General features: G+C 36.9%; 1 protein-coding gene across 1 annotated transcript in view; it reads left to right on the top strand.

Moving 5' to 3' along the window:
• Nucleotides 1–13,082, top strand: part of LOC124261213 (retinitis pigmentosa 1-like 1 protein) — a 56,082-nt gene that overhangs the window by 16,390 nt on the left and 26,610 nt on the right. The window contains exons 10-18 of the mRNA XM_046695537.1: nucleotides 289–354; nucleotides 5,016–5,081; nucleotides 5,881–5,946; nucleotides 6,628–6,693; nucleotides 7,616–7,681; nucleotides 8,070–8,126; nucleotides 10,442–10,513; nucleotides 11,020–11,097; nucleotides 12,632–12,712. Of these exons, the coding sequence (XP_046551493.1) occupies nucleotides 289–354; nucleotides 5,016–5,081; nucleotides 5,881–5,946; nucleotides 6,628–6,693; nucleotides 7,616–7,681; nucleotides 8,070–8,126; nucleotides 10,442–10,513; nucleotides 11,020–11,097; nucleotides 12,632–12,712 (618 nt within the window). The remainder of the gene's footprint in view (nucleotides 1–288; nucleotides 355–5,015; nucleotides 5,082–5,880; nucleotides 5,947–6,627; nucleotides 6,694–7,615; nucleotides 7,682–8,069; nucleotides 8,127–10,441; nucleotides 10,514–11,019; nucleotides 11,098–12,631; nucleotides 12,713–13,082) is intronic.

Genomic DNA, 13,082 nt, shown 5'->3' with positions numbered 1-13,082 from the left:
TTACCAAATCTGAATGACAACATGCTTATTCTTCTCAGATGGTCAATTTATGATAATGAGATCCATATATTTTGTTCGCCACTAAATTATGTTGATAGTGCAGTTTGATCTATTTGCATGAAGAATACTTTTGTGGATGTCATTACATTAATGTACAGGATTCATTGTATGAAGTTGGTCCTCTTGCATCTGTTGATGTCAACAAAATGGCGCAAGCTTTTATCATGAGAATACCTGTAATCACAAGAAGAATACATCTTAACATGTATTTGATTCTGTTGACTGTAGGCAGTTGGTATGGCAATGAATGCTTCCAAGTCTGGTGGGAATGAAGGGAACGTTTCCCAGAAAGAGGTATATTGGTGCTGGAAAACGAGTTTTGCTCTTGTGTTCCCTGTAGCTTTATTGACTGTCTTTGGTACGAGGGTCGTCTTATTTGTTAACCTTGAGAAGCATCTAAGCTTACTTTCAAGGCTTGATGAGAAGGATTCTTATTGGTGAGAATGATGAAAATTCCAAGCATGATTAAGATGTGCCAACTTACCAAAAAGTCTGATTAACAATATCATTGTGTCCTTTTAAACTGTTCCGTGAAAGATATGCACATCTTTTCTATAGTGTTGAGCTTATGACAGAACATATTAAGTTGTATTGAAATACCTGTATGATGGGAAACCCAACTTGTTTTTGCAAACTTACCACAAATCATTTGACTGTCCTTGGTTCTTTGGTCCTCTTATTTGCTTACATGACATCACCCTTTATGTTATGAAAACCCTTATTTTATTGCAACCTAATCACAAATTATTTGACCTGTCCATGGGACCTAGCACCTCTTGCTTGTTGTCAAAACATTGCTCTCCGTGCAATGAAACTATGAAGAATGCCAGTCTTTTGTTGAGAAGGATTGTTATTGTTATGATGACGAAAATTCCAAGCATGATAAAAATGATATGTATGCTTACCAAATCTGAATGACAATGTGCCTATTCTTCTCATGTAGCCAACAGAACATAATGAGATCCATTTACAGTGTCAACAACTGTATTTTCGCCAAAACTTTTCAATCTCAGGTCATACAAAATTTAAGAATTATGTAAGAATAGGCCTTGCCTGAAATTGTTCTGAAGTCATTCTTATTTGCTTCCACTTCACAAGTAGTGCCACTGACCCTTTGGCCAGCTGCCTCAGTTTTACCTTGCCATCCTTAGAACTGTGAATCTTACTTACTTAAACCAATCTCTTTTTGGACTGATTGTTATTGTTATGATGATGAGATTTTTTTGACATGATTTAAATGATATGTCGGCTTACCAAAAGTCTGAATAACAATGTTACTATGGTTTTTTCAACAGTCCACTGAAAGATAAACCTGTCCAAGTGTTGAGAATATAACAGAAGGTCTTAGCTGTATTCAAATATCCCTTTATGATATAAAACCTTTCTTTTATTGCAACCTCGAAGTTTATTTGACTGTTCCTGGGTCTTCTTCCTTGCTTACATGACATCACCCTCAGAACAGCAAATCTTACTCTTATGAGTGCCAGTCTTTTCTTAAGAAGAAATCTTATTGTTATGATGATGAAAATTCCAAGCATGATTAAGATGATATGTTTGCTTACCAAATCTGAATGACAATATGCTTTTTCTTCTCATGAGGCAAATAGGAGATAAGTAATCAGATTATTGTGTTTTCTACTGAATTAATGCCGTTTGATGTGAACTTGGACAAGACTTTGTGCATAGAATAAGTGTTGCTGGTCTTGTGAAGGGTACACATCCCATTAACAGGTATATCAGTGCTGGGAACCATGACTTATTCCTTAGTTCTTAATAATTTTTCTTGATTGGCTTTTATGAGAATAGGCCTTGCCTCCAATAGTTTTGTAGCCATTCTTTAATTGCTTCTACTTCACCAGTATTATTGACCTTTGTATTTCTATGCACACTTTTCCTCAGCTTCAGGTCAGCTGTCTCATTATATTTTATTTTTTTCTACTTTTTTGGTTTTACCATGGCACCCTGGGAACTGTGAATCTTACTTGGAACTTTTGCCAATCTTTTTTAGGACTTCATCCAAAGTGGTCTTTTTAATTTCTTGGACACATATTATGAGAACCATTGAAAATCCATTCCATAATTGAATGCACTTCACAAGTAGTTCCACTGACGTTTGGTGAACTTCCTCAGTTAAGAACTATGAATCTCCCATTCAACTTTGCCAGCCTTGTGTGAGACTGATTGTGACTGTTATGATGATGAGATTTTTGAGCATGATGAAAATGATATGTCAAGCTTACCAAAAGTCTGAATAGCAATAAATGTATATTCTATCATAAGCCCAGTGGTGGACTTACACATCCTTTTGAGCTCATGTCTGAAGATCTTGAATGTCATGTCAAAAAGTGTTTTTGATAATCCTTTATGATATGAAAACCTAATCTCAGGGCCCTCTTTCTTGATTACTTATCATCACCCTCCAAGCAATGAAGCTTAACATAAAGACATCACCCTCCAAGCAACAAAGCTTACTTTTGTTAATGCCAGTCTTTTATTGAGAAGAATTCTTATTGTTAAAATGATGAAAATTCCAAGCATGATTAAGATGATATATTTGCTTACCAAATCTGAATGACAATATGTCTATTCTTCTCATGTGGACAATAGAAGATAGAGAAATCTATTTATTGTGTCACCCACTTTATTTTTGCCAAGGACTTTTGATCTCTACTTGCACCAGATTTTGTGCATAAAATAAGTATTGTTGGTCTTTTAAAGGGAACAGGTCCCATAAACAGGTGTATCAGTGCTGGGAATCATGATTTATTCCTTAGTTCCTAATTATTTTCTTGGATATCATTTTGTTATTGTTATTATTATTGGATATTCATTTAGGAGGATAGGTCTTGCGTTACTAGTTCAGTAGCCATTCTGCAGTTACTTCCACTTCACAAGTTGTTTCACTGGCCCTCGGGTCACCTTCATCAGTTTTACCTTGCCACCCTCACAACAGTAATAAAAAATCAACTTTTTAATCTCTTGTGAGACTGATTGTTATGATGATGAGATTTATGAGCATGATGAAAATGATATGTCAAGCTTACCAAAAGTCTGAGTAACAATATATATGCATTTATATTCTATAATAAGCCCAGTGATGAAGTTACAAATCCTTTTGAGCTCATGTCTGAAGATCTTGAATGTCAAGTTAAAAAGTGTTTTCTTGTTTTGAATAATCCTTTATGATATGGAAACCTAATCTCAAAATATTTAACTGTAATTGGGCCCTGTGCCATCTTGCTTGATTATAAGTCATCACCCTCTGTGCAACAAATCTTACTATGAAGAATGCCAGTCTTTTATTGAGAAGAATTCTTATTGTTAAAATGATGAAAATTCCAAGCATGATAAAGATGATATGTATGCTTACCAAATCTGAATGACAATATGCCTATTCTTCTCATGAGACCAAGAAAAGAGAGAGAAATCAATTTATTGTGTCATCTACTGAATCTTGGCCGAGGACTTTTAATCTCTACATGGACAAGATTTTGTGTATAGAATATGTATTGTTTGTCTCATGAAGGGAACAGGTCCCAGAAACAAGTATATCAGTGCTGGGAACCATGATATATCCCTTAGTTCCTAATTATTTTCTTGGATATCATTTAGGAGAATAGGTCTTGCGGGCAATAGTTCTGTAGTTATTCTTCAGTTGCATCCACTTCACAAGGTGCTATGGGATACTTAGTGGCTAAAGTGTTCGCTCATCACGCCAAAGACCCGGGTTCGATTCCCCACATGGGCACAATATGTGAAGCCAATTTCTGGTGTCCCCAACCGTGATATTGCTTGAATATTGGTAAAAGTGTCGTAAAACCATACTCACTCACTCACTCCACTACACAAGTTTCATTAGTTTTACCTTGCCACCCTCTGAATTGGAATCCTGTTTTTCAACTTTTCAATCTTTTGTGAGACTGATTGTTATGATGATGAGATTTTTGAGCATGATTAAAATGATATGTCAAGCTTACCAAAAGTCTGAATAACAATATCTTTATATTCAATGTTAAGCCCAGTGATGAAGCTCATGTCTGAAGATCTTGAATGTTATGACAAAAAGTGTTTCGCTATTCGAATAATCTTTATGAAAACCTTTCTTTTGTTGCAATCTAATTACAAGTCATTTGTTCCTAGTCACTGGTCCCTTGGTTCATCTCCTTCAGAACAATGAAGTTTACATTGAAGTAGCCAGTCTTTTGTTGAGAGGAATTGTTATTGTAATGGTGATGAAAATTACAGTCATGATCAGAATGGTATATGTGTTTACCAAATCTGATTAACGTTATGCCTATTCTCCTCAGGGGGGAAAGAAAAGGATGAGATCAATTGATTTTGTCAGCCATTGAATCTTTACCAATGTCTGTTCATTTCTTCTTGACATCGTAAGAGGCGACTAACGGGATCAGGTGGTCAGATTTGCTGGTTTGGTTGACAGATGTCATCGGTACCCAATTACGCAGATGTCGATGCTTATGCTGTTGATCACTGGATTGTCTGGTCCAGACTCGATTATTTACAGACCGGCGCCATATAGCTGGAATATTGCTGAGTGCGGCGTAAAATTAAACTCACTCTTCTTGACAAGATTTTTGTGTAGAATAAGTGTGATAGTACAGGATTCATTGTATCAAGTGGGTCTAATTGTCTCTGTTGGTGTCAACATATTGATACCAACCTTGGTCATGAGGATGCCTATAGTAATAATAGGGGCGGTGGGGTAGCCTAGTGGTTAAAGCGTTGGCTCGTCACGCCGAAGACCCGGGTTCGATTCCCCACATGGGCACAATGTGTGAAGCCCATTTCTGATGTCCCTCGCCGTGGTATTGCTGGAATATTGCTAAAAGCGGCGTAAAACTATAGTAATAATAATTTTCAAGAATACAAGGATACAAGCCTAATACATCCAAACATTCAACAGATTTTATTGTATATGATTTTGTTGACTGTAGGCAGGTGGTGTGGCAGTGAATGATACCAAACCTGATGGACATGAAGGGAACGTGTCCCAGAACCAGGTATATCGGTGCTGGAAAACAATTTTTACTTTTCTGTTCCCTGTAGCTTTATTGGTTGTTTTATACAAGTCTCATCAAAAGTTCTGAATACATTCCTTCGTTGATTCCACCCAACAATCAATGTCACTGTCCATGATTAGCTGCTGTAGTTTTGCCTTGCCACCCTCAAAACTGTGAATCTTGATTTTTACTTTGGCGGTCTAGTTTACTTTTTGTCATTAGTCTGATTGTTTTGTTATGATGATGAGACTTTTCAGCATGATTAAGATGATATCTCAGCTTACCAAAAGTCTGAATAACAATATCTTTGTTTTTTTCATAAACCAGTGTAGGATCAACCAATCCTTCTGATCACAAGTTACTTCACTGTCCCTGGTCACTGGGTCCTCTTCCTTGCTTACATAACATTACCCTCAAAACAACAAATTTTACTTTTCCAAATGATGTTCTGTTATTGAGAAGGATTTGTATTGTTGTGATGATGAAAAAACCCAAGCATGAATAAGATGATATATATGCTTACCAAATCTGAATGACAATATGCTTATTCTTCTCAAAGGGCCAAGGAAGATTAACAAATACATACTGATTTTTCACCAGTTCATATGGATCTAGACTTGGACAAGATTTTGTGTGTAAAATAAGTCTGAATATACAGGAAAAGAAGGATCATCTTGGTCTCCTTGTCTATTTTGATAGCAATAAAATGACATCAGCCTTTGTCTTGAGGATAACTATACTAATAAGAACAAGCCGTATAAACATTCAACAGTTTAATATATGATATTGTTGACTATAGGCAGTTGGCCTGGCAGTGAATCCTCCTAAGTCTCCCGAGAGTGAAGAAAGCGAGTCCCAGAAACAGGTACATCGGTGCTGGAGACCATTTTTAATCCTCTTTCCAAAGTGACCTTGATCCTCATATTTTCTTGGATATCTTTTATGAGATTAGGCCTGGCTTCCTCAATAGTTCTGGGTCCTGATCCACAAAGCGTCGGTAGCCCTACGACATTCGTAAGCCTATGATAAACTACGGAGTTATGACTGGTCGTTATGTTAAGAAGGCTCTGTGGATCAGGACACTGAATCCATTCTGTAACTGCATCCAGTTCACAAGTAGTTTCATTGACCATTGATAAGCGTCCTGAGTTCTTTCTTTGTGACCTTCGCAATGTGAATCTTTCATTCAACTTTGCCAGACTTTTTTGAGATTGTTATTGTTATGATGATGAGATTTTTGAGCATGATTAAAATGAAATGTCAGCTTACCAAAAGTCTGAATAACAATGTCATTATATTCTTTTCATGAGCCCAGAGTAAAAAAGTAGACATTTATATAATATTCAGCACAATTAACTGACCCTTCTAGAATCTTTTAAAGTCATAATGTCTTGAATGTCAAGTCAAAATAGTTGATGTGGATCCCATTGTGTCAGTTGATAACAACAAATTGACACCTGCCCTTATGATTGTAAGTGTAATGGCAAGAATAATACACCTGAAGATGTAACAGTGAAATACAGGTACATGACTTTGTTGACTGTAGGCAGTTGGCGTGGCAATGAATGCTCCTAAGTCTGCTGAGAATGAAGGAAATGTGTCCCAGAAAGAGGTATATTGGTGAAGGAAACCATTTTGTACTCTTTTGTTCCCTTTATCTTTCTCTGATGTTAGCCTGGACATTAGATCTGAAGCCATTCTTTAAGTGCTTCCACTCCAACTCATGGATCATTAAAATTCCAAGCATGATTAGGATGATATGTATTCTTACCAAATCTGAAGAAAGTGGAACTGTCAATGTTTTTATGAACTCTGCCTTTTTTGAGAATGATGATTTGTTATGATGATGAGATTTTTGAGCATGATTAAAATGATATGTCAGCTTACCAAAAGTCTGAGTAACAATGTCATTGTGTTCTTTTGGTGTCTAAATGTTCCTGCCCAGTGTAAAATAAGTCAGTCAGTCTCTTTCTGTGTGTAAAATCATGTCAGAAGATCTCCAATTGGTTCTAAAAATGGTCATGTTGGATCTGAAACCATTTCTTTTATTTGAAAATTGATCACAAGGTATTTCAATGTTCCTGGTTCCTGATCTCAGAATTCTCTTCCTTGTTTACATGACCATCCAACGAACAATGAAAATTACTTTTAAGAATGCTTTTTGTTGAGAAGGATTGTTATTGTTATGATGACGAAAATCCCAAGCATGATTAAGATGATATGTTTGCTTACCAAATCTGAATGACAATATGCTTTTCCTCTGATGTGGTCAAATTAAGATAATGAGATCCAGTTATTTTAACAGCCACTAAATCATTTTGATAATGCATTTTGATCACAACTGGGACAAGAATTTGCATGTAGAATAATGCTGAATATATCTCATTACACGATTCATTGTGTCAAGTTGGTCTCCCTGCCTTTGTTGATGTCAAAAAAGTGATGCACCCTTCATCGTGAGAATTTCTTGAATCACAACAATAATACATCTAAACATTCAACAGATTTTTTATAAATAATTATGTTGACTGTAGGCAGTTGGCTTGGCACTGAATGCTCCTAAATCTCCTGATAATGAAGGAAACAAATCCCAGAAAGAGGTATATCGGTGCTGGAAACCATAATTGTTACTCTTCAGCTCCCTGTCTCGTTCCTGTTTCACAGAAGTATAGTTCTGCCCTAGTAAATAATTATAAGGCCATTACTCAATTCCTCCTTAATTCACTCCAGAAGTGTAGTTTCCTTTTTCCCATGTCAGCTGCCTCAGTTTTACTTGCCACCATCAGACATTTGAAACTTACTTTCAACTTTTCCAATCTTTTGCAAGGCCAATTGTTATTGTTATGATGATGAGATTTTTGAGCATGATAAAAATGATATCTCAAGCTTACCAAAAGTCTGAATAACAATGTCATTATATCCTTTTCATGAGGCAGGTGTAAAAAAGAATTACAATATCCAAATGGTATATGATTTTGTTGACTATAGGCAGTTGGCCTGGAAGTGAATCCTCCGGAGAATGATGAAAGCAAGTCTCAGAAACAGGTATATCAGTGCTGGAGACCATGTAGTACTTCTACCAAAGTGACCCACCTAATCTCTTTGGATACATTTTATGAGAATTGTTGTGAATCCATTCTATCATTGCATGCTCTTCACAAGTAGTTTCACTGACGTTAGGTGAGCTTCCTCAGTTTTTGCTTTGCTGCCATAAGAACTGTGAATCTCCCATTCAACTTTGCCAGCCTTGTGTGAGACTGATTGTGATTGTTATGATGGCATGAGATTTTTGAGCATGAATGAAATGATATGTCAAGCTTACCAAAAGTCTGAATAACAATGTCATTATATCCTTTTCATGAGCCAGGTGTAAAGAAGTAGACCTTTTTATGGTATTGAGTACAATAAACAGACCCTTTTTTAATTTTACACACAAGTGATAATGTCTTGGATGTCAAGTCAAAATAGTTGATGAAGGTCCCTGTGTGTCAGTTGATGTCAACAAATTGACACCTGCCCTTATTCTGAGAGTAAGTGTAGTGACAATAATACTTCATTATAGATGTAACAGAAATACAGGTGTATGATTTTGTTGACTGTAGGCAGTTGGCGTGGCAATGAATGCTCCTAAGTCTCCTGAGAATGAAGGAAACGTGATCCCAGAAAGAAGTATGTTGGTGATGGAAACTATTTTATACTCTTCTGTTCCCTTTGTCTTTCTCGGATGCTAGTCTTGACAATAGTTCTGAAGTCATAGTTTAAGTTCTTCCACTCCAACTCATGGATCATGAAAATTCCAAGCATGATTAGGATGATATGCGTGCTTACCAAATCTGAATGACGAAGCGGGAGGGGACCTGTGCATCTTTTTGTCAACTCTGCCAGCCTTTTCGGAGAATGGTGATTTGTTATGATGATGAGAATTTTGAGCATGATTAAAATGAAATGTCAGCTTACCAAAAGTCTGAATAACAATATCTTTATATTCTTTATTTGGCCCAGTGTAGGATCAACCGATCTTTTTGATAATGTTGAGCACTTGTCAGAATATCATGAATATCATGTCAGAACATCTTGAACTGTTTTCAAATATTCCTATCTGATTTGAAAACCTTTCCTTTGCTGCAACCTTATCACAACTAATTTTTCACTGTCCATGGACCTTGGTTCCTCTTCCTTGTTAAACTGACATTTCCTTCAGAACAAGAAATCAAACTGTCCCTGGGTCTTCTTCCTTGCTTACATAACATCACCCTCAGAACAACAGATCTTACTTTTATGAATGCCAGTCTTTTGTTGAGAAGGATTCTTATTGTTATGATGACGAAAATTCCAAGCATGATAAAGATGATATGTATGCTTACCAAATCTGAATGACAATATGCCAATTCTTCTCAGATGGCCAAGGGGATACTTATATGTGCAGATATTTTGTCAACCACTGAATATTTGCCTGATCAATTTTGATCTGTACTTGGACAATATGTTGTGTGTAGAATAAGTCTGAATGTTTTATTATCCATTTTAATGTCCTTAAAATGACACCAACCTTTATCTTGAGGATCCTATAATAACAAAAATACAACATCCAAACGTTCAAGAGTTGAATACCGGTATATGTTTTTGTTGACGAAGCGGATATATGTTGACGAAGCGGAAGGGGACCTGTGCATCGTTTTGTCAACTCTGCCAGCCTTTTTTGAGAATGATTTGTTATGATGATGGGATTTTTAGCATGATTAAAATGAAATGTCAGCTTACCAAAAGTCTGAATATCAGTATCATTGTGTTCTTTACATGAACAATGGGTAGACTAAACAGACCCTACTTTATGTTGAGCACAAGTTGGAATATGTTGAATGTGATGTCAAAATAGCTTTAGCTGTATTCATTTGTATTTTGAGAATGAAGGGTATATGTTTCAGAAAGGTATATCTGTGATGGAAACCATTTTGTTCCCTGTCAATTTCTCAGAGGGTCGGTGGGGTGTCACAATGAATTGTTTCCACTGCAGAAGTAGTTTCAGTGTTCCTGGTTCAGGGTCCTCAATTTTTCCTTGCCACCACCAGAGCTGTCAATGTTATTTTGTTTTCACTAGGGTGAACTACTTTCTTGTAAAAAGATTGGCACTGTTGGCAAGGAAGCCTCCACCGCCCCTGATGGTGATGAAAATGGTGATGATCATTATCATCATGATGGACATGATGGTGATCCTTAAATTGTATTGAAGTTGGAAATGGTGCTAATGATGATGAGTTTGTAAATGCTGATGATCTGTTATATGTTTTGTTGGGTTTTTTTATGATGATGAATGTGGGACTGAACACTTCATTAACTGTTTGTAATCATCCTGTTGTTAGGCTGTTGAGGAGAAGCCCAAGATAGACACCCATCAGGAAGCCATACAACAACCAGCTCAGGGACAAGATCAGGTATATGCTCAGACTGGATACACTTATTCTCAAAGCATGAACTGCTGGTCCACTTGACCATGGCCCCATAAAAGCTGGGTTGTCCCTTACCTGCCAGGATCCGTTGATCACTGACTGACTACTTTAGCTGCATGGATGGACGATGAGATTTATGGAATATGAGCAAGGATGTGGTTTCTGATATTCTTAATTTGTTGGTCTATATTTATGCGTAGGGCCTAGTCCACAGACCAAAGATGTTGATAAATAAGACAATGCTCTTGAATGACAATGCCCTTGAATAACAATGCCCATGGCTCTTAGATCATTTTGCAGCATGGATGCCAACCTAGTTATTCCACAATCATTCCAGGTGCTGTGGCAATTGTAAATGTTGTGGTGTTGCAGTTGCGATAATTATATTGCAAAAATCACTGTGGAATAAGGTCATGACCTTGAGGTAAATTTGAACAGTGAATGAAGAATGTGGGTCTGTTGTGACATATGGCTGTCAATATTTAATATAGGTAGCTGATGTCGTGATGCAAGCCAAGGCTCCCCAGGCTCCTCAGGCTCCTCAGAATGAAGGCGAGGCCCAGAAACAGGTATATATCGGTGCTGGGATTTTGTGGTGCAATTTATGTTCATGGTCCATGTTTGCTCTCACCTCGCTTGATCCTTGCAAGTTTAATTTGTCTCAAGTTGTTTGCACTTTTCATGATTGGACCCTTCTGTTGTAGAGACACATGTTATGATTTCTCCGTTACCAATATCAGAGTTTGGGTCATGGTTGCCCTGTACAAAGAGTTGTGACCCTTAGCTCTGCTTGGATCTGCTGCAGAAAGTTTCAAATCATAAAACCCACCTGACAAATGCCCATGGTTAATTAGCTCCAAATACCTACTTATTGGTTTCTTATAGGTGTTAAATATCTACAACCTTTATTACTTTTTGTCTTTTTGCAACACACAGCTGACATACACATGATTTTAGTGCAGTACTGTTCACATCAACACAATTACAAAGGCCACTGAGTCAGTACTGTCTCGAAATCTTGTATTATGAATGAAAGTCTTTGCCTTCCCACCTTTCACTCACATAATGTAACATCTGTGTACTTTCATAAATGTCAAACATTCACTTTTAGATTGTTCACAAAGTGATTCCTGCCCTTGGGCATGTTTAAACCTTCAATATTTTTCTGTGTGTCATCACAAACTTCATTCATTTTGAGAATGTACTGGAAAAAATCTCCTACAAGTTTTTATCAACGCAGACTCCTCCCCTCCCTTCCCTTCCCTCCCTCTCCTTCCTCCCTCCCTCCCTCCTCTATGCTCTCTCCTCGCTTCCCTCCATTCCAATCGCACATTTTCCTTCATGGTTATTTCCCCTGCTGGTGTAAGGTTTATACTGTCTCCTTCTGGGCACAACATGGATAATCTTTTACTATGCATGGGTAATCCCCTATTGAGTAATACATGGTTATTTCCCAGCTGGTATAACATGAATAATCCCATACTGGGTATATCATTGATAATCTCAAACTGGGTATCACATGAATTAGGCTCCTATTGGGTATTACATGGTTATTTCCCACCTTGTGTAACATGCATAATCCTTTGTTGGGTATAACATGAATAATCAAATGCTCTGTATAGCATAAGTAATCTCATTCTGTGTGTAACATGGATACTCCCCTATTGGGTAATACATGGTTATTTCCCAGCTGGTATTACATGAATAATCCCATGCTGGGTATAACATGAATAATATCATACTGGGTATGACAAGGATAATCCACTATTTTGTATTACATGGCTACTTCCCAGCTGGTAGTACATGAATAATCTTTTGCTGGGTATAACATAAATAATCTGATACTGGGTATGACATGGACAGTTGACTACTGGTTTTCATCATGAATGATTGTACATATTGTTTTCAGTTTTATGGCATGGGCACACTTATATGGTACAAATTTATAAATGTATTTTATGTAGTTTAACACGAATGGTATATGTGGTATTCTGTGTTGGAAATGATTTATTTTTGTGTTTTTTTAACATGGGTCTTCTATTCAGATGGTATAAGTCTATTCATGAGCTGTTCAGTGAATCACAAGTTGAACTGATATTTCAGAATGAAGGTGATGTGGATGTTGACAAAATCCATCCTCCAGGTTTACCTGATGATATAGCTGATGATAAAGAAATTCAGGAGGTACAACATATCTTTTAAAACATTTCTTCCTCTTAGATAGCTTTTATGTTTCACATGTAGAACATTTTTTTATGTCATCTAACATCTGATCTCTGAAATATATTTCTTTTCCACGAGTTTCAATCCTAATTTGGATTTATAGATTTCTAAATGCGTAGGATTTTGCCTCATTGACTTTTGAGCCAATTATAGGTCACAAGAAACTAGATTTCATGTGACCTTACACTCTTGTTTTGGCATTATTGCTTTTTAGCTATTTGTAAAATCAGTTAAAACTTATTTATTAGTTAGGGGCGGTGGGGTAGCCCAATGGTTAAAGCGTTCACTCGTCACGACGAAGACCCGGGATCGATTCCCCACAAGGGTACAA

The sequence above is a fragment of the Haliotis rubra genome, unplaced genomic scaffold (assembly GCF_003918875.1).
Source record: "Haliotis rubra isolate DU_JTF1 unplaced genomic scaffold, ASM391887v1 Scf791, whole genome shotgun sequence".
In the NCBI taxonomy this organism is placed as follows: Eukaryota; Metazoa; Mollusca; class Gastropoda; order Lepetellida; family Haliotidae; genus Haliotis; species Haliotis rubra.
Note: the sequence above shows the minus strand (reverse complement) of the source record. Positions and strands in the feature narration are given on the sequence as shown.